This window comes from Hippoglossus hippoglossus, chromosome 21 (genome assembly GCF_009819705.1).
Source record: "Hippoglossus hippoglossus isolate fHipHip1 chromosome 21, fHipHip1.pri, whole genome shotgun sequence".
Classification (NCBI taxonomy): Eukaryota; Metazoa; Chordata; class Actinopteri; order Pleuronectiformes; family Pleuronectidae; genus Hippoglossus; species Hippoglossus hippoglossus.
Window position 1 is genome coordinate 2,938,235 of NC_047171.1, and position 26,942 is coordinate 2,965,176.

Sequence of the window (26,942 nt, forward strand, 5' to 3'; positions counted from 1 at the left end):
ATAACATTATTTACCTCAGGGTTTACCTCACACAAATGTTAAATATTATGTATGATGTGTTTGTTTCAGTGTATAGCAGCTAATGAAGACGTTATCCAAAGACACCTATAAGGAGTCCAGCCTAAGCACCTATGCACAGCCCATAATAATAAGGTGGGACATCAATAACACGGCCTCTTGTTCATACTGAAAGTGAATCAGTGTTTAGAGAGGAGAGGAGGATTCACCGAGCTCCAAGTGACTCGTATCGACTTCATGCAGAGCGAACGCAAACTGAATGTACTGCACTTGACACGGGGTTGATTGCGCTCGATAAAAATTTGCAGGTGTTATAACAAATATCTTTGGTGTTGCGGAGAATACAAAGTCCCCGAGGGGCAATAGACACATTTCTCAAACTCGGACATGTTGAAACTTTCGAATTTTCTGCCGTGAAACACTGAAAAAGCCTCTGAATGCCTGAACTGAGCCTTCAAAACGAACTATTCAGAGATACTCTGTTGTATTAGATGTAGAGATCAGATCGGTGGAGTGACCTTTGCTGCTGGTAAAACAAAAAAAAAAAGGTTGTGACATTTTCAACACTCACATGCAATAGTTGCTGTGAAGATGAACAGAATGAGTAAAAGCACTGGAGCAATAACAAATAGATTTTAATATCACGAGGTTGATCTTCAGAAGCGTAAAGTGACCATCTGACATTACAGCTGTAGGTCTGGATTTTAGGAGCATTACATTAAATCCAAATCATTAGAATCTTTTATACGAATTAAAATTGAATATTTTATTTCCTTCAACATTTGCCTGTAAATAAAAAAAAAAACATGAAAAGCAGAAACATCCATAACCTGCCAATGGGATTTAGTATTAAATGGCAAATTGATTAAATATGTTTAATACATGTTTAGCATGTTTTTCATTGGCTACGTGTACTAACACTGTAGTTTGTAAGTGTTACACATTGCTTTTAACTGATTTAACAAGTATTGCTATATTATTGTCTCTTGCCACATTAAGGGGGACTTATTTTTACTGAATCACATCTCGGTTGCAGAATTTCAGTCATGGTCACAATTCCAGTCTCAAGATTTTCTTTGTCTTAGTTTTGCAGAACCTGGACTGAGCTGTCTGGGGTCTTTGGTTTAGGTCCAGCTGCAAAATGCAACCTGGCTTCATCACTTCAATTTAAAATGTTGTAGAAAATTATTATGTGTCATGAACAAAGATGAAAGTAATACAAAACTCTGCACTGAATTTCTAACTTAATATTCTGGTGGGCTACTTTACTATCCACTACTGCAGTGGCTGTTCTAATCCTCCCTGTTTACTTGGCCTGTGGTGATGCTGGTTGCAGCTTTAGTTCAGAATGTGTAAAAGTGACCTGCAGTAATTGAGCTGCTGCTGAACTCAGTCCACTGAAACCCTGAAGCCGTCACTGCTTCTGTTCACCTGTTTATTCAAAGTTCAGTGAAGCTCAACTGGAGAATCAGTTGTCACTGTGTTATCATGATCTCAGCCTCTGCCGTGACTGCACTGTTGTCATAATCGACAACGTCCCGTACACTGATGAGTCCCAGCTGCTGCTGCTGCTTCACCGCGTCTGTTTAATCAAAGTTTATTAATATCGAACACACTGTGAGTCAGAATCAAACCCAGTTTGACTCTGTCCTCCTTCTGGTCCTTAACAATACACATGGTAAGATGAACAGTTTTCTAGATAGGACTTCCACAGACAGACAGAAATATTAGACAGATATTAGATGTACAACTGTCTTCTGTAGCACTCCCTTTAGAATCTGAAGTAAAAACACGATCAGTGTGTTAACTACAGCTCCAATGATTTCCCCCCATATTCTTTGCCTTTGGACGACTGACATGTCAACTCTTATCTGCATTGTTATCCTCCCACCATTCCATGAGACTCAGTGGATCGAGTTATGTCTAATCTACAGTCATCTTCCTGTGGAAAGAGGCGTCTTGGATTTCAGTCAAATCTAATTTGGGGCTTCGACAAACTGAGTGGGTTAAATCTCTCCTCTTCATATGTTGCTGTGAAGGGATCGCTCTGTGGTCACTGAACAATCATGTCAGAATGAATTGCCATTTCCTTCTCAATCAAAATGAGCTTGAACAAGTTGAGTAGATAAACAGCCCAGACACTGAAAGAGCGTCTCGGGAGAAGAAGTGTGACCGAGTCCCCCCCCCCCCCCCGAGTGAGAGCAGCTCCCTGGATGAGTCAGTGGGAAACGTGTTCGCTGACCGGCTACGAGCTTTAGACTCTAAGACATCTGTCGTTGCCATAGCAATGTGGCCTTCAGGTACACAAACAGGTATGAAGCTTTGGTTATTGAACTTGTGTACCTCGATGAAAGGGCCTATTTAAAAACACAGTAACCAGCCATTAGTCTGGTTCTAAGATACGTTCAAGACATATTTCATCTTCACCCCGTAGTCCAGTGTTCAAACTTCAAAAGGCTGCAACACGCCTTTCTCTGATTTGATCAAAAACTTGAGCTGAGGAAAAAAGATTTAAAACAACTTCACCCACTGGAGAAAAAACTAACTTCAAAGATTCCTCTGTAGCTAATAAATTAAAAACAAAGACAAATGCAATTTACTCAAACCTTGCATCATTATCTTAAGGGTAACTACAGCTTCTTACATCTTTATCTTTGTACCTTTGACCAAAAACATGGTACGAGAAGTAACATGGCCCAAAGGAGCGAGAACCAAGAGACGGGTCCCTCGTGTTAGTCCAACTATCTGAAGTGAGGAGTTACTACGAGAAGCCTTTTCCTCATGATGTGTAAAACATGCAACAAAGGGGTGAAGGCCACAGACACATGGACAACTAGATGTTAGTCGGAGCAAATCAGCCACGAGCAGCGACGATCAGACTCTCAGCCGCTCTGCTGGACGGACAGGGAGTCTCTGAGCGTCACTAGAAGCAAACTCATGACCCTCGGAGACAGTCACAGCGTGGACACTTGTGTTGTGGCCCCGCTCGCAGCTAATCTGCAGGGGGCCTCTCTGTTCTGTGGGACCGAACCAACACATAGTCAGAGCCGTAGTGTTCATTGGAGATAACATTCCTGTTCGGAGCTTATCTTTAACCTTGCTGTTGTTGTTCTGCACGTAGGGATTATTGCCACCACCGTGCAATCTTTCACTTTGACACACAATTATTGTGAATTATGAAATGACAGTTCATGGTCCCCCTCATTGTTAATACTTTAAATGCCACATTTGCAGGGTTGAGGAGTTTACTGGTCCCAAATTGCAGACATCGAACCAGGCGGGCTGCGCAGGATAGAGCATTCGATCAAACAGGCAGGAGTTCTGTCTCTATTTGCAGGTAGGCCAGCACAAAGAAACTGAGCAAGCAAAATATAGGCAAAGCTCAGGGACATGTACAGGAAACACCAGGGAGCGTGGCAGCAACACAACAGGGCTGAGCCAAACTGAACAGATGAACTGACAAAGAAGACTAAGCAGGGCACAGACTAAACACACAAGGGAGGCCGGTGAAACACAAAGACTCACAAGGGAAGACACGTCGAGTACAACTTGGAGCAACAGAAAAAGTTCAGAAAATAAACCTTAAAATCCCAAAGGTTGAATGAAATCCAAACACAATTAAACAAAGTCGCCTGAAAGCCCCTAACGGTGCAGATCCTGTTCAAAGAGAGAAATGCTCCTCTATATTTTTATCACGTGGTCCCGGAACCACATTTCTCCATCAGCTGTTGCATTTAAAATACAGTTTTATTGACGGGGTTCTTGACTTAAGAGGCCACGTGACTTTGAATTGTGTGTCTGCTGTTTGTTGACAATGCACATCCATGAGTATCCAGAGGCAGGTGCGGTACTAAAACCACAAAAAGTTTACTGTCTGCATGTTGGAGATGCTCGAACCGATAGATCATGAATTAATCTACAAACAAACAGAAGACAGAGATGTTGTGTCACAATGCAGTTGCTTGTTTTACAGCAATATTTCATTTTCTAACATCCCAGGTGGTCTCAACTGGCACAGCAGAGATAGTGTCCTTATCGTCTTCTCCCTTTTGTTTTCAGCATCACATCCATGACTCCCTAATCGCACTCGCCACTCAGCTCCTTTGTTCTTCCCTCGGCGTTTCAGGCTCAAAGTGGGACACCGGAATATGAACTCATCACAAATGAAAATAGAATAAATGACTTTTTAAAGACAGCTCCATCTGCATTATTCTGCACATTCAGAAAAGCAAAGTAGAAGGAAATACATTTTAATATAACTATTGCATCGACTGCCGAAGACAAGCAGAAGTCAGGACAAGAAAATACAGAACAAATGCAAGCATGCAATCCATTTATGTCTTGGCATGGAAACAATAGAGGCTGTCACTCGGAATCAGTGGGAAATCAGTCCACTTGACACCCACACACGACTGCGCCTCGATCGCTTAGAGCTAATAAGCTTGTTTTTCTCTCTCTTCAGTGGAAAAGCATCAAAATATCTGCATGTAAAGCAAGAGAGAGAGAGAGAGAGCGTGTTACAAAGGTCTTCTATCAGATTCAAAAGTTAGTCACTAGTCACTAGTCACTAGTCTGCAGTGAGTTTCTCTAACAAGAGCAATGCAATTTGTCTCCAAAGCCGGAAAACACGAGCCTGGCCTCAGCTGCGACAAACGAGAATATATGAGGTTTTAATCGAGTTGAATCACTCCAAGATCCAGGTGTCGTCATAAAGTGGAACGTAATGATACAGAAAGGTGAAACACACCCGTTCTCTTTCACTGGCATCAGTAGAGATCCATATGGGCAGACTGACGCATGACATGAATTAAAAGTGTAGAACGGACTCATCAGTTCAAAGCCTGCGTGGGATCAAAGTCTGTGATCAACAGGAGGCGTGTTTACTCATTTTACTTCTGAATTAGCCGCCTTTGTTGTTTCTTTTCATCCTTCGTTTTCAGGTTATGATTCAGTGCAAGGACAGACTCCATAGTGTGAATCAGATCAAAGCCTGAGTTAAATAACAAGCTCACATAAAAGCCACGCTGCAGGTTAAAAAAAACACACACACATGCATAATATAAAACAACACTCTCTTTTGTGTGCGCTTCTTTATATGCGATGCCAAGGTTTTGGGAGGCATCTGATTGATTTTGAGTGTTAAACATCAAGCTGATGCCATGAACATTATGACAGAATTACAGGCACAGCAATGAAACAACCATAAATTAATTTGGTTTAGGAGATTTATTTTGTTCAAAACTGACAAATGGAGTGAGATGTAATAGGGGGAAGGAGTTCTTTTAAACTGACTAGTTGTTTGAATACTACAGTTTAATGTAACTATGATGCTGCATGTAAATTATTAATTCTAACCCTTCCTATATAGGAAGTAGTTTGTATGGTTGTAGAATTTGTTTGTTAAAAAAAACTGGCTCTGGAGACTATGGGGGGGGGGGGGGGGGGGGGGCATTGTTCTGACCTTGTACCTTTGCCAACTTCCACCAGATGTTTCACAGCCAGGAGGCTTCTGTGCATCTATGGTGTGGCTGTGCCGGGATTAAATGTTTATATCTCCAGTTAAGAGTTACTCATAAATAAGGTTCACGCTGTCGGCAGCTTCCACACACGCTGCAACTGAAACATTATAAATTATACAGGATGTGAACGTGTCTCTGCTCACAGTGGAGTCATCAGGAGAGTCAATCAGCTGTGCCCACTTATTAACGGAGGACAAACTGGGCAGAGCCAGAGCTGTTTGCTTGGCTGTTCTAATGCTTTTATTTCATTATTATTAGATTACATTATATTATTCATTACCTACACGACTCAACACAAGTCATTCAAGTTCAAATCAAAGAAAAAGACAGGAACCAACAACAGCTTGTTTAACAAGTACTACCTTTGTATACACAGCCTGAAGCCACGGGGGACATTTTGCTTTGTTACTAATACTGATACACACACTGTGGTTGATTTCCAGTCAATGGGACGGGTTCAGCTCTCGTGCATTCCCGTATGTGATTGATTTAATAAAATATTACGTGTAAGAAGTCAGCAAGGTGACATTTCCCTGTAATTATAGATATCCATGTATAACTTTTTCAGATATGTGATTTGCCTGTTTCAAGGAACAGTTTTATAATAGATTTTTAACAATCTGTCCTACGACAACGTGGAATCGATGTGGTATAATGTGTCAGGGATCCTTGTTGCAGCTGCAGCAGTCAAAGTTATTAAAACCCATTGTGTGGTAGGATCACAGACTCATGTCTCTATTTGCTCTTCTGTTTTTCATCTCCATGTTTTCCATGTGTGCTGCTGCTGCTGACTGAAGCATTTCACGATGCAGGAGGCATCGTGAAATGCTTCAGTCAAACCTCTCTTCCTTTATTCTGAAGGTTTGTCACCACGTCCGTCAGTTGGAATGTATCCTTTGTGTTAGCCCGTGCTTACGATCGCCTATCTGCCTTGCTATGCCTGCCATGCTGAGTCGGCTATAATTGCCCCACTGCCTCTTTGTCTACACTGGAATTTCTCATATACTGAAACGGTGAAACTATTCCCTCTGTAGATGAATCCATTCCTTGTTGCACCTTTATGCTCAACCTTCAAAAACCCGCTTGTTTCCTCTCCTGTGTCTTAAACGTTACATATTTCTCTCAGGATTTGGTGCAGACCAGAAACAGAGAGATTAGAGGGTGAAGTTTGTCCAGAAACCCTTTAACAAAGACTAATACTTCTCTTTAACTGCTAAATTAAGCCAGTGTTTCCTAAAGACTTCTATCAGATGGCCCAAGCAGATACAACTGCAGGTTTAAAAACAAAGATCAACCAACCACTCTGCTTCATTAATATATTAACCACACATTAACCGCCTTCAACAAAAAGGCTCCAACTTACACCTGGTTGAAGACAAAGTTAGCTGCACGGTGACCACCACTACTGGTTTGAAGATGTTCATGTTCAGGGACGAGATCAAATTATAAAAATAAAGCCTTATCCTGCAGTCGACTCACAGCAAGAAGATTCCCGGTTTCAAATTCCAGTTCAGCCAGTGTGGAGTTTGCATGTTCTCCTCATATCTGTGTGGGTTTCCCCCCCAGTTACTCCGGCTTCCTCCCACAGTCCAAAGACATGCAGAGTGGGGATAGGTTAACTGGTGACTCGTAATTAACCGTGGGTGTTAATGTGTGTGAATCATGATTTGTCTCGATGGATTGATGGATGAACTCATCCTTTAAAAAACTCCTCCATCCTACTTGCATGGATTTAAATGTGGGAAGAGACACAGACACAATTAAATTCAACAACTAACGTGCTGTTCTGCGTCTACATGTTTTATGTTGACATAAACCGAATCGTGCATTATCTCAGCACACAGCCAGGAAAGAGGAGAGAAAGTGTTGAAGTGCCGTGTTGTGTCTTTGTCTCCTGACTGATGTGTGTTGTTCCTGCTGCCCGAGGCTCTGATCGAGTCTCCTGCCTCCTCCACCGTCCTCTGCCTCCACTGCTCCATCAGCCGAGCTGGCCGGCGGAGCTGCTTCTCTTTATGTTGGACGAGAAACCATTAGTGCAGCTGTTCCAATCCTCTGTTTCTGCCCAGGGATGGTCAAGAATTTTCCTTCACTGTACTGCAATGTTCCCCATACTGTGGATATGGCTGCGCACCAAGACAATTAAGATAGATGGATGCATAAAACATTGCCTGGGATGGAAGCGGTTCAAAAACAACACCGGGGTGTGATTGCTGCTGACTTCAGGCAATTCTGGGCTTTAAAATCCAACACATTGCACAGTGTTGTTTCTCCCTACGACATTAAAAAGATTTTTTTTTTAAAAACTAAATTGCAATATCCAAACTAAAACAAACGATTGAGTGTTTAAATTGGGGGGAAACACAAACCAGAATCAAACTGTCACACGTCTCGACTAAAGCTCTGATGAATGTGTTGTTTCGTTCAGTGCAGCGGAGATGAACCTGTTAGAGACATCATTTCTCTCTCCTCAAGGACCTGCTGTTATTGCTCAGGGTTGTTTTTTGTTGTTGATGTGAGGCTGTAGGTCCACAGACGTTCTAACAAGATGCAGAAACACGTAGCAGGGAGCTCACAGTCATTTCAGACTGTCAGGAGATTACATTATTATTATTATTGAACTGTGAGATTGGAACCACAATAATCAATAAGGTATTATCATGTGTAGAACTGTCCTGATTACAACATGGTTGAGATGCTATTTCTCAGAGATAAGCAAACACATAATAATCACATATATATAAAGCTGTCAAGTGAAATCTGATATTTACAGGCACGGTTACATGAGATGCTGGATATGAAGAAGGGAAACTTATTTTATTCAGCAGCTGCAATTCAAAGTGTATTTTAGTTGGTGATGTTGCATGCGTCCTGGTTATGTTATTAATTATTCATCACAAGTTTGGCAGCACTTCAAAGGGGAAAATACGCAGCACAGAGTTTTTCTCCACCACACATGTGGAGGCTGCAGGCAGACGAGTCTCTGGTGAGTGGAGCGTCGCAGCAGAAGAGTCAGAGCTGCGAGTGCTCAGCTTTGCATTTACAGCTTTGGTAGAAGTTAATCGTTTTCTCCTTACACCTCGAATCCTCAGAATGTCTTCTGGTAGGAGGGGGGGGGGGGGGGGGGGCTACCAGTTAAATACTGTAGGTGCTCATGTGACAAATAACCAAATAAGTAAAAAACTAGATGGATTTACAATCTCCGGAGTTTGTATCTAAAAAGAAGTGACCATTCAGGTTTTACATTAAATACATCTTTTGGTTTTTCCTTTATTTCATTCATTAAATGTTGTTGCATGCTTTTATTCTGAAGTTCCTGTGCCAGAGGTGGATATATCAGCCTTCCTGTTCAGTATGCATCATGGGTAATTTTGTAAGTATTCTGCAAATCATCTTAATAAAGCCTGCAATAGTTGTAACCATTCATTATCTGTTTATAAGCAGTATAAGTCTTTTAGTTAATGGTTTACTGATTGTAAAACATGCTCCTGCATAATTCAACACTAATAAGTGGTTCCTACTGACTAATGAAGAGCCGGTAAGAATAACATTCATGCTAATAAGCAACTAGTGAAGGTTCTTCCTTCTGTGTTGTTAAGTAATTAAGAAATACAATTTATAAACTGAGGTAAATGTAATTAAATTGTGATTTTACATGTGACTTCTTAACAGACTTTACAAAAGTAGAGATACAGGTAAATACGACATTAGAATTTTACCATCCATTAACATTTCGACTGTTCTCACTTCAATATACAACCTTGTGCTAAAAATAACCTGGGCCTCTGGCTATTGGGCATATTTCTGCCAAATTATAAGTCTAACCCTTTTCTGCGAAATATGCAAATCAGTTCAGATTAATTGCCTTGTCACAAATCCTCACAGTTGATCCCCTCCCCGAGTGAAGGATCCAATTTGCATATCTCATTTTGCATCTATTCTTTTCCTGATGGAAAGCTGGTAATTATGCCTCAGGCTTGGCCCGCTGCCCTGTTAGTGAATGAATGTGACCTGCCACTGGCACACGGGCCCCGGAAGAATTTTAATCACCCCTGACCCCGGCCCTCGTCAAAATGTATTAAGCAGCAGGGGACCGTGGTGTGGATGTTTATTCAGCTCTGACAATACGTGTCAGCACCGCGTTGTGTTTCTGAGGAGGAACGATGATCATTAAATATATGACTTTTAATGGATTAAAAGAAAAAGTACAGATGAAAGCTAAAGTAACAGAATAACAGACTAAAGTCTTCAGGTCATCATCTACCTGCTAATTCAACAAACTACAGACGGTCTGTTTGTGGAAAACAAATCTCACTAACAGTTCATCTAATCGACTTGTCACTTGTCGTGTGTGTTCTTCAGGGTCATGGGAAGAGCAGTGCTGTTTGTGCTTCTTCGTTGTGTGTGATTTGTACCAGAACCAGGGAATGGAGGAGCTAAAAATGCACGTCTCGCACAAGGCAGAGTTCAGGCAGTTTAATCAGTCCAGGTCGGGACTCAGATCAGATCAGCAGGTACGAGGTCGACGGAATCAAAAGGGAGCCGGCAAGAGGGCAACGGCAGGAAAACAGGCAATGGTCCTGCACTAGGAAACTCAGAGGAACACAACGCTGGAACGAGGCGACACTGGGAACACACAACGAACTGGCAACGTGAGGGAAGACACACAGGGTTCAAGTACACAGACAATCAGGGGATAACGAGACGCAGGGGGGGGGGGGGGAGCAGGATCTATCCAACACAGTGAGTCAGGACACTTTGGACTCTGGATTCGTTCAATATTAAAAACAAGTGGTCAAGCGGTCACTCTGCAGATCTAGTTAAACATGTCTCCTGTCCTCGTCAGCAACACGGGTCACACAGGTCAACATTTTTACAATTTGATTATTTTAATTTGACCCAATCAGACTGAGATGCAGACACAGACGCACTGAGCCACAACGGGCGCAGATCTCTGGTTAAAGCACAACAACAACAAAAGTCTTCCATGCAGATAAACCAGGCAGGATGAACACCAACTGTTCTATCTTCACCTTGCACCATTGACTCTTAATAAAAAGCTCTGCACACGATGTCCAGCACACAAACAACAAAAATGTGACCTTATATTATAGATCTGTTTCAGTAATGGCTGACAAATAACTGGAGCATTAACAGAGCTGATGTTTTCATCCTGTCAACGACATTTTCCTGAGACAGTGAATCAATGGAGCATCCTAATGCGTATCAGCTGAGAACGTGTGTGAATTTCCACAGCAACATGTGCATCTGCACCACTGCATCATCACTCTCACACTCTTATTGCTGTTTCTCATTCAGGCTCTGGCACAAAAAGCTTATGTGGCAAATATCAATCATATCTGCACTGCTCTGATTGGTTCAGTGGTTTTTTGAAGAGAGTTAGTAGGTTACTGTCCAGTTCTCACGTAGTTCAAATAGAAAGTGCACTTGCATTGCTGGCACATTGATATTCTTAAGGCAGCAGAACGCTGCACTCTGCCTGTTGTACACACACGAGTCTGCACATGTGCAAAATGGAAGTGTTTCAAAGTGCAACACACCTGGTTTATGAAGGCAATGGGATTGCAGGTTCCACCCAAAACACAAAAGAATAAACCCACCATGCACTTAGTGTTTCCTTTAGCCTAGTTGAATCTACAGCAGTTTCTGACGGCTTGTGTAATGTGTCCGCCACAGAGGAAATAAATGAGTGAAAATACATTCAGAGCATCTGCTGACGTCTTCAGCCACAAAGCAGAGACATAACGTCACAGACGATGAGGAGTCTGACGCATCCTGACGGCCTGAGAAGATTATTTTCATTACTATTTTTAAACTTTCATGCTTGAAAACATGTTTTTAACGGTTTGAATCACGGACATGAACACGTAATGCAGCCATTCATCCATCACTGCACCCTGAGGCCACTGTGGGCAACAAGGAAGCTGCTCACAATAGAATGATCTATAACAACAGGGACTTAAAGATACAGTTAAAACAAATATAATGAAGCTGCGTGAAAACCAACAGATCTGTTTAATAATCTGAACGACTGGAGACTGGAAACGATCTGTAAAATGAGCTGATGTGCTCTTGAGCAACTTACCTGTTTCACATCGTAAGCGAAGAGGACATATTTCAGGTCGGGGGAAACAGAATACTTGGCCACGTTGAAATTGATCTAGTAGAAATAAAGAAAGACATGAAGAAGGATTAATACTACGACATACACAGATACTATACTATGATATATATACAGAGTGTGCAAGAGTATTGTCCACTTACAAACGTTGTGTTGGTCAGAACGATCTCGGTTTCATTCGTGAGGATGTTGAACTTGATGACGTGGCCGTCGCTGTTCCTGTAGATGACTTCCGAGTCTGTGTCGAGCGACAGAACAAAGAAAACGGAAAAGGAAAAGAGAAAACCTCATAGTAAAACAGGCCTGAGCAAACAAACCACTAAATCGTTTTAAAATTGCAAAGACGCCATTAAAAACAAATACTTTCTCTGCCTCATTGTTCCCTCAAATTAAATAACAGCCCCGACGCAGCAGACGGCCCGACGGGCTCACGTCTGAGCCGCTGGGATGTAATGTGATTAGCTGAGGGAATCAAAAGTGAGATTCCGCAGCAGGTCCGACTCAAAGGGAAGGTTTCACATTTTTCATATTCTATGTAACACACCATGTTTGGTATTGATGTGCAGAGCATTGTGCGGCACAGCCAGGGAAAACATCTTTTGTACCGACGTGACTGCATTGTCGGGTTTGTGTCAAAGCCAAACATTCACAAACGTAGCCCACATCAAATGTCATGGAAACGGGGGATGGTCGCGAACAGTAATGACAAGAAAAGTACACACAAACACACAGAGAAGACAGGTTTATGAACACAACACAGCTATGACTGATCAATGCTCAATGTACAGATTGTAAACGGTAAAAAAATTAATGTTTCTCTGTTTTGTTCAGGGTTTGACAATAAGGTTTTCATCTTTCAAATTAAAAGCAGCCAAGATGTCCTGTTATTAACACAGACTCAGAAAGAAAATATATATTTAAATATCATGATGCCGTTGTCAAATGTATGTGTGTGTATAAACACTACTATGATTTCTTTACAGAGTCTCAGGTGAGGAACGGAAACCAAACAGTTCGATGACCATATTATCTTCACAACAATAAATCTAACCCTTTAACAGCGGAGGACATGTGACAAAGTAGATTTTACAAAGTACATGTACTGCATCCAAATATCTAAACATCTTATCTGCTGCAGGATTTCAGTCTTGGCCCCAAGATATCTGTGATCAGTGGTCACTGGTCGGTCGTTTGCTTTTCAAGGCTGAACTGTGCCTTAGCTCCTCTTCTCTCCCAGAATGCATCTGGAGGAGAGTATCAGGAGCGGACTGTGTAATGAGCTGATGTCTTAGTAAATCAGGTGCTGATGACGTGTAGTTTGTACTCAATAGAAACTCCAATGTAACCAGTATTTATTAAGTTAAGATGAGAAAAATATATCAAAATAATAAAATAGAAAATTAAGTATGGGTCTGGTCTAATGACAAAAGCTCAAAGGCCAATTAAAATGACTGTTCATGACTGTTATTGTCTCACTTGCATTATTAAACTCTCCTTTCGTCTGCTCTGGCTCACACAGCAGCATCACACTAGACAGTAAAGCGGGAGCGGGACGTGTGTTTGTGTATAAACAGAACCTCGGATACAGCGAGCGCAGTAATTTCATCCCACAGCTCTTGACTGAGCTCCTCAGGCCGTCTGGAGTCGGCTTCTACTGTTTATGTTTATAAGGTTCAGTCCGACCGTCACCTTGAGGAATGGACCATTTGTGGAGATTACATTATCATGACGCCTGCAGCGTGCAGGGCGCCGGGCGCAGAGTTTTCTTTGCGGCTGCTCCCGGCTAACGGTGGTTAGAAATCCATCTGGACTGCCAGTGGACCCACTGGTGTTAGCTTAATTCAGACGGTGCAGAAATGTGCTCTGTGGTAACATTATTCACAACGAGAGCTGGTGGGAGTTCATTGTTAAAGCAGCTCACCTGCAAAGTGACCACATCTTTCCCTGCTGCTCGCTGTCATATCATTAAACTAACTGCTGTCTTGGCTCAGAGGGTCTCCGCACTCTTTTGTTTCACCCACAGTGTAACCTGTAGTCCTACGGCTACTTCCTGTATCCTTTCTGTTCGAAAACAAGTATGTGTAATGAGTAATAACAATACTACACACTACAATATTCACTGAGTAACATGTCCAACCCACTACACAAGTGATGGAGCACCAGCAACTCAACACCTTCCCACCCTGAGAAGTCACCATCACCCAGCAGCTGAAATCCTTTCTGTCCACGATGCTGAGACCCAGACTCACACCCGTGTCGTCCACACTGGATTATTGTAACATATTGGATTTCTTCACGTGGTTCTGAGTGATGCAGCTGCAGGTTCTTGGACCCTCGTCCTTGTCAGATCAGACTTCAACGGGCTCCTGGTGACTTAACAATCTTTGAATTGGCTTCATAGCTTTCTGATGTTGTTGAAGCGTATGTTCCCTCTCATGCTCTTCACTCTCAGAATAATGAGGGACTCAACTTTAAAAAGGTAAATGGATGTATTTATAAAGTGATTTTGTACATTTACACTGTGTGAATAGGTGAAAGTCATCCCCTCATACATATATATATATTTTACACAAATTATTTTTCTGTTCATTCATATTCATACACTGCCGGCACATCTGTCAGAAGCATTTTGGGTTCCCATGGGAACTGGAACTACAGGATCAAACTATCTATGGCCTTGAACTTCCAAACTTAAAATTACTTTTTAACATTAACTTCCAATTAACTGCTTCTCTTTCAGTTCTTCTCAGTCTGAGAGATTCTATTAAACCTAGTTCTTGCAGTGTCCATGTTTTCCTGCAAATGAGATTCTTACAAACCACCGCATCTCTCTAATCCATTCACATGAGTAACAGATAGATAGATAGATAGATAGATGGATAGATAGATAGATAGATAGATAGATGGATAGATAGATAGATAGATAGATAGATAGATAGATAGATAGATAGATAGATAGATAGATAGATAGATAGATAGATAGATAGATGGATAGATGGATAGATAGATAGATAGATAGATAGATAGATAGATAGATAGATAGTTTGGTCAGGTTTAGACACAATTTAGTAAAAGATCATCTCCATGGCAACACTAAGTAATGCTCAGTTATGCGATTGTCACTTGCCACTAGAGGTTGTCGACCAATAAAATGTGAGGATGGGTCAGAATAAGCTGCTGCAGCTGATGAACTCTGGGCTGCATTTTTACAGGGGAACAGTTGTGGTTTACTCGAGGTCACACAACAATATAAATACTGTAATAATCTGCAGACGACCTCTGGGCTTGTGGGAATCCAGTAAGTCTCTCTGTGGCTGGGTGCAGGGGTCACGTCTGGGTTATCATGGTCACCAACAGTCACATACACAGCGGTAATGAGCAGCTTCACAAGTCAACACAGATGTCTCTGCTGAACTCTGGCTGAGCCCAAACAGCTGGCGGGGCTGCGTTGGGACGGCTCTCTGTCTGCAGCCGGGGGAACAGCTTCCCCCATCGGCTTCCACAAAGTCTCCTCTGGTGTGAGCAAATGTCCCCTTCAGTCACAGAATCAGAAGACAAAAGCAGGATTCTGCATCTGTCATGGGCGTGTTTTAAATCACAGGTAATTACGTCATTTTCAGACGCAACCAGACAATGGTCCAGCGGTGTTAAAGCTCATATAAGCCCTGCTTTTCAAATGGATAAAGGAAAGGAAGTAACTCGTGTGATCTTTAAAACATTACCATAAGTCTCTGCACTGCTCTGCACTTGTCTCCTTAAATAATGAAACCTTCCTGAAAAAGAACAGACTAAGACTCTTATGTATAAGTGATGATCCACGTCTGTAACGCCATGAATAATGAAACGCTCTGGCTTTTTTTAACCAGACTCATCTCTGCGAACACACAGGTACACGTGTGTGGATAATGAAACGCTCACGGTGCTGTGGTGCAGGCCAACACCTGCCATGATGGTGAAGCCCACCAGACAAATGTCATTTTGTGTTTCAGACACAAACAGGATGGAATTAAAAGACATTATCAGTGTGTGTGATGGAAGCTGGAACCAGTAACGATCAGTGTGCTGAGCTCTGCCTCTTCTCTTTCAAACCAGAGCTCTCAATACTCCATGTTGAACAGAGCAGGGAGTGAAGGTTGTGTCCTTGCACCAGATGATTACCGACAATTCACCTCGTGCAGGGAAACACTCGTGTGATTTGTGTCACGTCAGACGTCACAGATCTTTTGTATTGAGAAACAAAATGTACACGTGTTTCAGACCTTAAATATGATCTGATAATATGCAGAACTCTACTAGATTCAAGAGTCATAAGGGTAAGTAGGTCATTTGGATTTTGAATATGATACATACTGTATAGAACTGAAAAATTAAATGAGACTAATGCAAGATTAAAATTCTGTTTCTCATCATCATTGTCTGCTTGTTTATCATTATGAGTTTTTCACGATGTCGTGGATTTTTCAGCAGCTGATATTTGACTGATCAGTGCCGTCATGCTCCACATGTCTTAATTTCGATTATTGCTTATTCCAAGTGTGACCTCGAGTTAAAGTAATCAGAAAAAGTATATTGGTTTCATATAGTCTTTGTCACGTGATCTCTGGTCTTACTCATGGAGCCCTTTGTTCTATTAATGGTCTTTTATAGCTTCAGGTTCCGTAATAAGCTCCTGACACTGACTTTATGAATGATATTATTTATGATATATATTAATCTCCTCGTGAATATTTTCCCACTTGGAACAGTCATGCAGCCCAGTGACACCGAAACAACCAAACAAAGAGAAACTGTGTTCAGGCAGCGAGCTTTGAGAGTTATTTAGCTGTAAACAGAAAGATGCCATTAGATGCAGATTCCCCCGGGGGCAGCGTGCATTGACACAGAAAACAACACGGGTTTAAAATGTTACTTTCTATATGTTAGGATGCAATGAAGCTGCTTAACAAACACGCAGAGGAAACAGATGAAAGAAGACACAGTGGAGGGAGATGACAGAATGAACTGGACTATCTGGTGAGTTCATATCTGACCGAGAAGCACTGGCATGGTCGGTGGATCAGTGTGTAACAGTCGGGTCTGTTTGGAGCAGATATACACACACGGTTCAGAGATCAGAGGGTTAATGACGCACGGGGAGAATTCCCAACACATTAAGCGAACTGGGAGAAAGCTGCAGGGACAGTTGAGCCGCTCACAACATCCATACAGACGATGCAGCTGCCAAAACAATAATTGCAGTCCACAGCACGATTGCTACCAATAGCTCAGAGCACCAGAAAACCAGAAGGTGAGAAAAACACGAACGACTTAAAGGGAGAAAAACTGTCACTTCATCCAGATTATCAACACTCAAACAGCAGTAATCCCTCGACATCGCCTCCTGGTAAAGTGTTGATTCCAGTATAATTGGTAAACAGATGTACACGGGATTAAACGAGGCTGCACTGATGATATCTCTCTTCACTTGTTCATACTCATTGAGCTACGAGACGCGTTATAATCCTCCTGTGATAATACAAATCATCTGCTGCCCACGCAACTGCCACGAGTGTCAGGAAGGAGGAGGTGAATTCCACCTGCAGGCTGGAGGCAGCAATAAGAGAAAGAGACACGTTACGTCATCACATTATTTTATCCGTTGAGGAAACCAATCTTGTTCCTGAAGAGCATCTGACGGGGAGCCAGACCTTCTCAGTCAACATCTGCACTGACCTCACTCACGCTGCTGAACAACCGCAAAAACAAAACAAGGATTCTGCAAAAAAAACTCTACACTTTTCTCATATCCAATACCAAAGTCTAAAAAAATAATGTCAGTAATGATGTCATAGTGTCATCATGATGACATCATTCTTACCATATGAGCATAAATATTTACAGTCCTATAGGAAGCAGAGACCAAGAAAATGCATTTTGTAAAAAGAATGATGTCATTATCTCATTTAAACTCACTGACACATGCAAGTACGCACGCACACACGCACACGCACGCGCACACACACACACACACACACACACACACACACACACACACACACACACACACACACACACACACACACAGAGTTGCTGCATAGAGTTTGACTACATGCACCCTGCAGCTGGACACATGAAACACACATGTCACACATGCTCACAGACGACTGCAACTCTAATACCACGTTGCCTTGCACATTCCACTGTAGTGGTGCTATTGATGTATTATCATTAAAAAACCAGTATAGCTCCTGCAGAACCCTGCTGCAGCTGCACCGGCTGCAGCCTCTCAGGTGCAGGGAGTCTGGTGGGGGGGTAGAAACAAAGGGAGACAAATTCCGGCCCGACTGAAAGCCCCTCCGCTGGCATATTGAGATGCACAGCCGATGGAGTGCAGAGCCCGGGGGCCAGGAGGGAAGTCTGGGCACAATGTAATATGCATAGCGCCCACAAATTATTTAGCCAAGGTTGTGTAATGCCTGAATGCTGCGTGTGCACTCCCTGAGGTTCCCCCAGATGTCACAGCTGGTCAAGCTCAAAGCAAAGTACTTGTTAAAGATAGAACACGAGGGCTTGGTTCTGCAGATGCACACAGTAAAAAAAAAAGAAATGGTCGCATGTGCTGGAGTGTGGGGATCCAGGCCCGGTGGCCACGGCTGCTGCTAAAGAGATTAATTAATAATGACACCTGTGATTCACGGGTTCGAATCTTCTGATTTCCTGTTGAAGAACAGAACAGAAGAACCACGTCTGTCAGCTCAGTGCAGACATACATGTACTAACTGTTTGAAAACCATAGATTTCATCAGGATTACGTCAGCGCTGATTAACAGAAACTGTCATCACATATCACTCGGTGAAATATTGGTTTACTATGTTGAAGATTTTGCAGTAACGCCGGTGGATAAACAAAAACTAGCCAGAGAGGAGGGTAATGACACACCAGCTGATTTAGAGCTGCACGACAACAACATTATGAAAACAACAACCACTCGGAGCGATAGTTGTTACTGGATCCCAGTGAGTAGCCAACACACTCATATTACAAGTGGGGGGGGGGGGGGTAACTGGGGCTGTGATCACATCCAAGTGGGGCCACCAGTCAACTGTGGCCTCTCCTCTGGATGTTTCCACTGACAGAGATGTGGCTGTGGAGAGTTTACACACTTCAAATGATCAGTTTCATGTTCCTGACTAAAGAATGAAGTGTGCTCTGAGTGGAGCTTTGACTTCACAGAGCCACAGACTGCACAGGCGCTGCAGAGGGAGAGACTTCACGACTTCAAACTTTGTGACGTGTGAACTCGGATCGAAAATTACACACTTGAGAGTGTTTTTGCATCATTTCCGAAGAGTAATTGGAGGAAGATTTTCGTCATTTGTCCTCAGGTGGGAATTTAACATGTGATAATGGCACAGAAAATTACACCTTGTACACTGTTAATCCTGTCATCTCACGTACTGAAGGCTTTAGGATCGCACAAACATAATCGCACAGAACTGTGAGATAAAAACATTGTTGCCTCTGCAAACAACACAGTTTGACCAAATGAGTCAGAGAGAGAGAGAAGCATTTCAATTTGACTTGAGATTAACTGTCACTGATGGAGACCTGACACTGGATCCTCCATGTTTCACTGTCTTCTGACTGATGTTCAACTCCGAGTCCATTTTAGGAGAAATATAATCATCAACACAGGGTTGACACACATTAAATCACTGGTTAGTTCAAGTCTGACTGAAAAACTGTGCGAGCCTCCTCCAACACCCTGCTGCTCTGGATCTATCGTGATTGACAGGACAAATCAGAGCCCACTCCTCTGGAATCCCTCCGGCTTCTGACTAGATTCTCTGATTAGATTCTCTGATTAGGAGATAGTGTGGATTAGCACAACACCTCCTCAACATGAACCCTTCATCAGTAAAGTCAATGAATTAATCACTGGGCCTCATTTAACGAGACATTTTGAATTATTCTAATTGAATTGTTACGTGTTGTGTACGATGTGTGCGGGTCATGTGCCAGGGGGCTCACATACAGGTCGGTGCTGCCGATGATCTCTACCGTGCATTTCAAATGTTACATCTGCAAACTCACCAACACTCTTCCCCTGAATGTGTAGTAGCTCTGTATATCTCATCGTATGTGCCCACTCATTCTAATTTGTCCACCCACGGAAAAAAGCGCTAATGACGAGACACTTCATTTTTCTCAGACCTGTAGGAAAGTGATGAGTGCAAGAAGGTGAACTGTTGGTTTCAACAGCTTCCTCTTCCACGAGCCGAGCTCCCACTCCAGCCCCATTACCTTTTTGACACTTACAAGCTAAGAATGAGACACACACAAGGCTGAATGGAGAGCTGCATTAACACAAACACAACTGGTTCACTCTGCGTTTGCTTATAAAACACATCTTTTTTTGTCTGTTAGTGTAAACGGGGATCAAGAAAACCACAAACCAGATATCTGTATCTGTATATCTCTATTATTTGTTTCCTTTAGCCGCGCACCCTCTGTACATTGTTCTCCTCTTCCTCCTCATCACCTTCATCTAAAACAAAGTCAGCAACTAAAGCAAGCTTCCCCTGAGATGAAACGTGTCCTATAGTCCTTCCCTTGAAGCGAGGTCTTTTTCTATTTGAGGGAAGCAGCAGCTTCGGCTTCAGAGCCGCCTCCCGGCCGGCAGCTGGATGCCGCACTGTTCCTGAGCAGTCAGCAGTTACGCCCGGAACCTGCAGCTCCCCCGTGGCTCTCACAGGAACGTGTCCATTATCTCAAGGTCTTTCATCACTAGGTCACCTCACCAGTAATACATACAGTAACATCACGGGCACTGCTAAAAGCTTTCAACTGAATGCTAACACCAGCGTATTAATGAAGTGAGCTCAAGCTTTCAGGTTATTCCAGTTGAATGAAAGTCGATTTAACCGAAACAAACTTTTTCAAGTCACGACAAACTGGAACCAGGAACCTTAACAGAGACTCTGCACATTTCCAGTGCAGGGACCAGTGTCTGTATTAAGTCCTGGGGAAATCATTTACCCCCCCGCAAAGTCAGGTACATGACATGAATGTCAGTGCTGAAGATCAAGATTTCAAATCAAGTAAAGTTAAAAATAGGCTAATTGATATATGAATAAAGATTTAGACTCTCTAGCAAGAAGGAAGTCGTTTTGATGATTGTTGAAAATAGAATAATTGAAGTTTTGTTTTACCTTAATTAGTTAGATTTGTCCTCTTGGTTTGATTTATATTTATTTGATCTGAACAGCGTCTTGAAGGCTTCTTCTCTTTGAAGTTTAAATACATTTGCTTGCTTGTTCAATCTTTATTTAACCTCCCTGAAACAACACCTGGTTTCATGTTGTTAGCCTTTCCCCCGATGAGGTTGCTCATAACATTGAGACAGATTAAAAAGGAGCACAGCATTTATTCCTCTGCTTTTGTTTTGTCTTGCATTTTACAAATAGCTTTACTTCTCCCAACTATAATTAGAGAATTTCTCTAATTAGAGATTTCAACACACACAAGCAGACACCAGGCTCATTGAACCGGTCCAGATCTGTGTGATCAGGAACCACTTGTTCTTTAGTTTGACTGATTTGTTCGTGTTAGATTAAGTTTAGCTAACTCTAGCTTTACTGTTATTGTAGTTAAACAGCTAAGTGCAGACGTTAGTAAAGGAATTTAAAAGCTAACATTTCAGTTCAATTGTATTTGTACAGCGCCAAATCATAATATGCATTATCTCAAAGCACTTCACCTAGAAGGTCAGGACCCTAACAATGCATAGAGAAACCGCACAGTTCCCACAATGAGCAGCACTTTGTCGACTGTGGAGAGAAAAGACATAAAAGCTTCAGCTGCATTAGCACCTTTTTCTGGACTGGATGAAAACTGACCTTGATTAATTCATAGCCTTGAAAAAATTCCAACAGCTTGCAATCAGATTTGTGATCTTACTGACGGAGAAATATGTAACACAACATATATATATATGCAGGTACACACACATTCAGTTTAACCTTCTGTCAGACGGCTCCGTGGCTATAAACCAGGATTTCAGCAGGACAGAGCAGTGGCTTGAAAATGACTGCTAGTCATGTTTCAGTCACTGTTACACACTTGATCTGTGGAAGTAGAACAGCTCTATAAGCAATTCAGCTTTATTAAAATACTTTACATGTGATGAGAAAGTGGTCACATAAGAGTATCCCTGAGTAATTGAGATCCGATCCCTCAGACCTCATGAGGGGGCAGAGGAGTGATGTGTCCTGGACCGGGTTTAAAGACCCGACCTCTCAGCCGACGTCCTCTGACCCAGATAAAGTTTCTAAATGTGAACCTAAAGTATTTTTTCACTTCTCAGTGTTTCACCTCCATTGATTTATTTGCGGCCACCACCACCACAATATCTACACTGAGCACCACATATTGATTTTCTCCAGCTTCTCCTTCCCCACTCTCTCTCTCTCTCTCTCTCTCTCTCTCTCTCTCTCTCTCTCTCGCACACAAACACACAGACACTGGATACATCAGTGTAGTCGGACTGGTTTTGTTTTTAGCATGAGGGGGGGAAGTTACAACCAATCACAGGAGATCACAGGAGACTATAGACACATTCATATGCCGGTGAAATGACGAACTCTCCACTTATGATCAGATGATGTTAAGACCAGGTCGTATGTCTTTATCATGAGAGAGTGTGAAATTTGTTAAAACTAAATCCAAACTGTCTTCATGCTAAGAAATAAATCACTCATTCATGTACTGAGAGCTGCACCAATATGTTGTTGCACTGTCCATCTATCACGTGTCACTGTGCCGTGTGATGAGGAGATTCATCATGAAACTGAATTTTCCCCCTCAGCTTTTCTTCGCATTTTAGTGTTTTCCACTTTATAGGTTTGACAGCTTATAACTTCACTCTTGTGATTCAGTCTCACACCTGCCATCACTCATATCCAGCAGCTGTTTCAAACAGAACAACACTGACAGACCCGCTGAGGACCGTCTGTGCTGCACCGAGAAGCACACAGACAGGGTGAGGACAAGGCTGCTCAACACACAGGAAACATTTAACTGGTGTTTTTCCCTCGGAGTTGAACCAGGACAGAACGACAACAAAGCCAGAACTGGACTGTACATTCATCAGGGCGACAGAAACTTGGCTCCAGATGAAAGCTAATGTTGCTCCTCGTCGGCTGGATGTGTAAATAAGTAATAGCTTTCAGGCATGTTAGCAAACTGTGACAATATTATAATGTTTGTTAACCGGGTTTAACGTTCAGCTCCAGAGTGGCCATGGATGTTTAGGGGATGAAGTTAATGTTATATATTCATTTCTATGTCTGTGCTTTCTGGGGCTACATCCACACTAATGGGTTTTAGCTAGAAAACCCATTAAGTCTGCTACGGATTTGCCTGGTGTTCACACTGGGATGGATAAGTTTGTAAATGCTGATTTTAGTTAGAAAACTCGGGGGCAGCGTTTTAGTCTTGACACTGAGACGTTTGGAAATGATGACAAAGACGCTACCGACCACTTGATGATGGGTCTTTTCGGTCACGACGTAACCTTCGCTGAATTATAAGACTCTTATCACATGACCTCCCAGAAGGAAGCAACAGGTATGAGCTTCTGTTGTGCACATGTTAGTATGGAGGAGGATTCAAACTGATATGGAACCAAAACGCTCGTGTGGACAGAGATCGATTCAGTTTGAAAATGAAAACATAGCAGCATGGATGTATTCTTACTGGGATGAAACTGTGCATCGACTATTTGAGCTGTGGATTAATACAGATTTTCTTGCTGTAGTCATTATTCTGGGCAGCAGAACAGTGCCTGTAGGATTGAGTCCAAACCAACCACAGCATGTGTATCCATGGAAATGAAGGAACACGTCACCCAGTGCAACAGTCGGCCTCTTTTTAAACAGTGGAGCCCGATGCCACGGAGATTGGGGGGGCGCTCGGGGGAATGAGATACTACCTTTGTCCCAAGGAGTCTATATTTAAACCCTGCCATCTTTAATTCATCGCCAGCCACCATCCTTTCACACAGCGGCCCTGTATCTGAGATGGAGAATCAAATGTACAGAGGACTTAATGAAGTGAAATGTCACCGCCTCATGGCAGGGCGGTGCAGGTTAGAGATGGAATATGAATGTCACTCCATAATGCATTGAACCCTGTGACCCAAGGGGGAGGCAGCACAGAGGCGTGTGTGTAAAGTGGATCTACATTATAAACCACAACCACACACAACCCGCTGCCACAGGCCCACGCTAAGTGGCACTGAGTCCCGTCCGAGGATATTATTTTAGAAAATGAATTAGATTCCAAGTGTGTTTGGATCAGAGAAATAATATGCAAGGGTAAGTTTTTAATATGAGTTCTGCGGGTTGGAGTTTCATCAGTTTTCCTTCCTTCAGATGGAAAATAAAGTTGCCTGAGCTGGATAATAAATCACAGTGAATATTCATTTTGATTTTAGTTATGATTTCTTCTCTGGTTGTTATGTCACTGAACCTGTGATAATATCAACACACACCACACACAGGTCTTTGACAGAGAAGACTTCACACTGCTGCAGGATGGGAATGTAAAAAGATATGCCTTATTTTGGATGGATGACATAATTTCCAATAAAGGTTTGAATTATTTCTAATGTGAACCCAGTATTTTGTTTTTGATTCTTTCATCAGGTTCTCATACTTAATGAAGAAGATGGCAATGTTTCTAATCCCTTCAATGACAGCTCAAGGTCAAAGGTCAGGTTGAATTAGATGACTTAGCATTAGAGAAACATTAAATTCTTAAGGTTATAACCATAACCATCATGAAGTTTTGATTGACATTACTTGCTGTGTTTTTGAGTCCCGACAGAACAACAGCACCGTCTGACATGAAGAACTGAAGCCACTTTGAACCAGTACAATGACAACATGACAGACTCCTCCCAGTGACTTTGTTCAGTGAGAGTATTGAAAGTCGGGGACTGAACTCTACACAAACCTTCCTCGTGGTTCACATTCTTATGAATTATTATGAAAAGAAACAGGCCAGGACAGGACTCACATGCATTGAGGAAACACAGCCAGGTTCCATCATGAATAACAACAGATTATACAGTGTCATTCATTCCTGTAGCAGTAGTAACAAAACCGACATGGAGATAATAGTCGAATAAACCTTAGCTGTCTTTTAAATTGCAAATACAATAGAACTAAACGCTCCGGATGCCTCCACTTTCCATGAAACAAGACATTTCTATAAACCAAGCTGCACGATATTATATTCGTGGCGAACAAGAAACAATTGCTTTCATTCTTTATCACCGTGTCGATTTGTTTGTTGTTCTTACAGTCTGTAAAACTTTCAGTGGCCATGAAATAACTCCACCGAGCCCGAGGTGATGTCGGACGTAAAGTCTGGAACACGACGACATAAGTGCTTCAGATCAGCCCCTCACTCTTTATACATCACGTAACTTACTAATCAATCACAACTGCTTTTCTATAAATCAAACTGATTAACTGATAGCTTTACTATACGATGTGTATAATGTGCAATATATTCCGTGGCTCAGGGGGTAGAGCGGGTCGTCCACTAACCAGAGGGTTGGCGACTCGATCCCAGTTCTGACAGCGTGTGATTGATGTGTGGTAGAGAAAGTGCTGCACAAAGATGCACTGTATGAGTGTGTGTGTGTGTGAATGGGTGAATTTGACCATTTAACATACTACACGCCAACAAACTTGTATTGTAATACATATATATTATTATATAACTTTGTCTAGTATCTAATGCTGCACTGTTCCTGAAGTGTGATGCATTGCAGGCTACCCACTCAGCAGAGACTTCCTCAACTCCCATATTTATTTTGAATAGAATTTAAAATTATCCTCCTCACCTCCAAGGCCCTTAAATATTTCCTTTTGTTTGAATAAGCACACTGGCTTTCTAACTTAGATCAGACATGTGCTAAACATTTTGTAGATTGTACGTGCGTTAAACTTTGAAATGAGTTAATATCTCTGTAACCCTTAGAGATAAACATGTGGAGTTTGACCTCAGACAGATCGTATTAAGGAAACTGTCTTGAAGACGATTGGGGGGGGATGGGCTGTAACCGTTGACGCTGGATTTGTCTGTTCCAAACTTTTCTCGGTCTCTGAGACGTCCCATCGGGTCTCCGCCTCGCCCCGGCCACCTTCAACTGCCAGACCTTCATCTCCACACCGCCGCCGCTCTGATTACTTTTTATTCCCCCGCTCGTGACTTTGCCAAACTGACTCAGCTGCTCTCATTCCACTGATACACGTCTTTTTAAACCTTTTTTTGTGAAGCGTATGTGCTTAGAAATTACAATTTGAGTTTTTTATCCAAACACGATCACAGCGTTTCCCAGCTGCTCCCAGGCGGCATAACTCTGGTTCTTTGTCAGTAGTGAGAGCAATAAATGATTTACACAAAATGATGTTGATTTTGTTTTCCTTTACAATGTTTCACTCACTTTATGAATCTGATTCTTTGTGGCTGATCTTAGTTTCATTAGTGTTATTATGCTGACTCTGAAATTATATTGCTGGAAGAATAATTGTTTTAATCAAGCAAATTTGACCAACAACAACAACAACATCACAGCGGAGCCTCTTAAAATGCAGTTGCATTGATAGATAGATATTGTATGAACAGAAATAAATGTTCCTTTCTACTCAATATTCATTTTAAAAATATGTTTTAGGACATGGGGTGAAATACTTAACGGATTTGTCGGGCAGAGGGATTTTCAGAGCTGCTACACATTGTTCTATTATTTTATTACTGTACCCAGCTCTTTGTCATCTGTTCAGGAGAGTCACATTATTTTTAAATTTGCCTTATGCCTGGGAATGGGGTGTTTTTCAGACAGTTTTATTCATCTAAGCGTTATTTATTTCCTTCCAAACCATTTGGCATTTAGATGCAAACCGTGCTTTTTCTTTAATTGGTGAAGCACCCGCAATTTTAAAGCCTCCTTTCTATCTTTTGGATGGAAATAAGAGGGCGAAAGGAAACGATTTCCCTCCAACCCCTCAAACGAAATGCGATGAAAAGCTTTAAACTGGCCTACACTTGCCTAGAAGGTAGCGAACCTCGAGGCACGAAGCCATTTCACAGCCAGGCGCATGGAGAAGTGACTTTTTGAGACTCTCCGAGCCATGTAAAGTTCCACCACTTTGCCTTTGGAGGATTCAATTGCTCATGATTGTGATGGTGTCAAATCGAACACAAACAGAGA

The 26,942-nt window shown here is 42.1% G+C and overlaps 1 protein-coding gene across 2 annotated transcripts in view; it reads right to left on the bottom strand.

The window, feature by feature from the left end:
- The window catches only part of LOC117755037 (inactive dipeptidyl peptidase 10-like), a 144,349-nt gene that overhangs the window by 22,841 nt on the left and 94,566 nt on the right, over window positions 1-26,942 (bottom strand). For both annotated transcript variants that reach the window (XM_034574502.1, XM_034574503.1), the window contains exons 4-5: window positions 11,820-11,914; window positions 11,641-11,715 (exon numbers count right to left, since the gene is read on the bottom strand). In XM_034574502.1, the coding sequence (XP_034430393.1) occupies window positions 11,641-11,715; window positions 11,820-11,914 (170 nt within the window). The remainder of the gene's footprint in view (window positions 1-11,640; window positions 11,716-11,819; window positions 11,915-26,942) is intronic.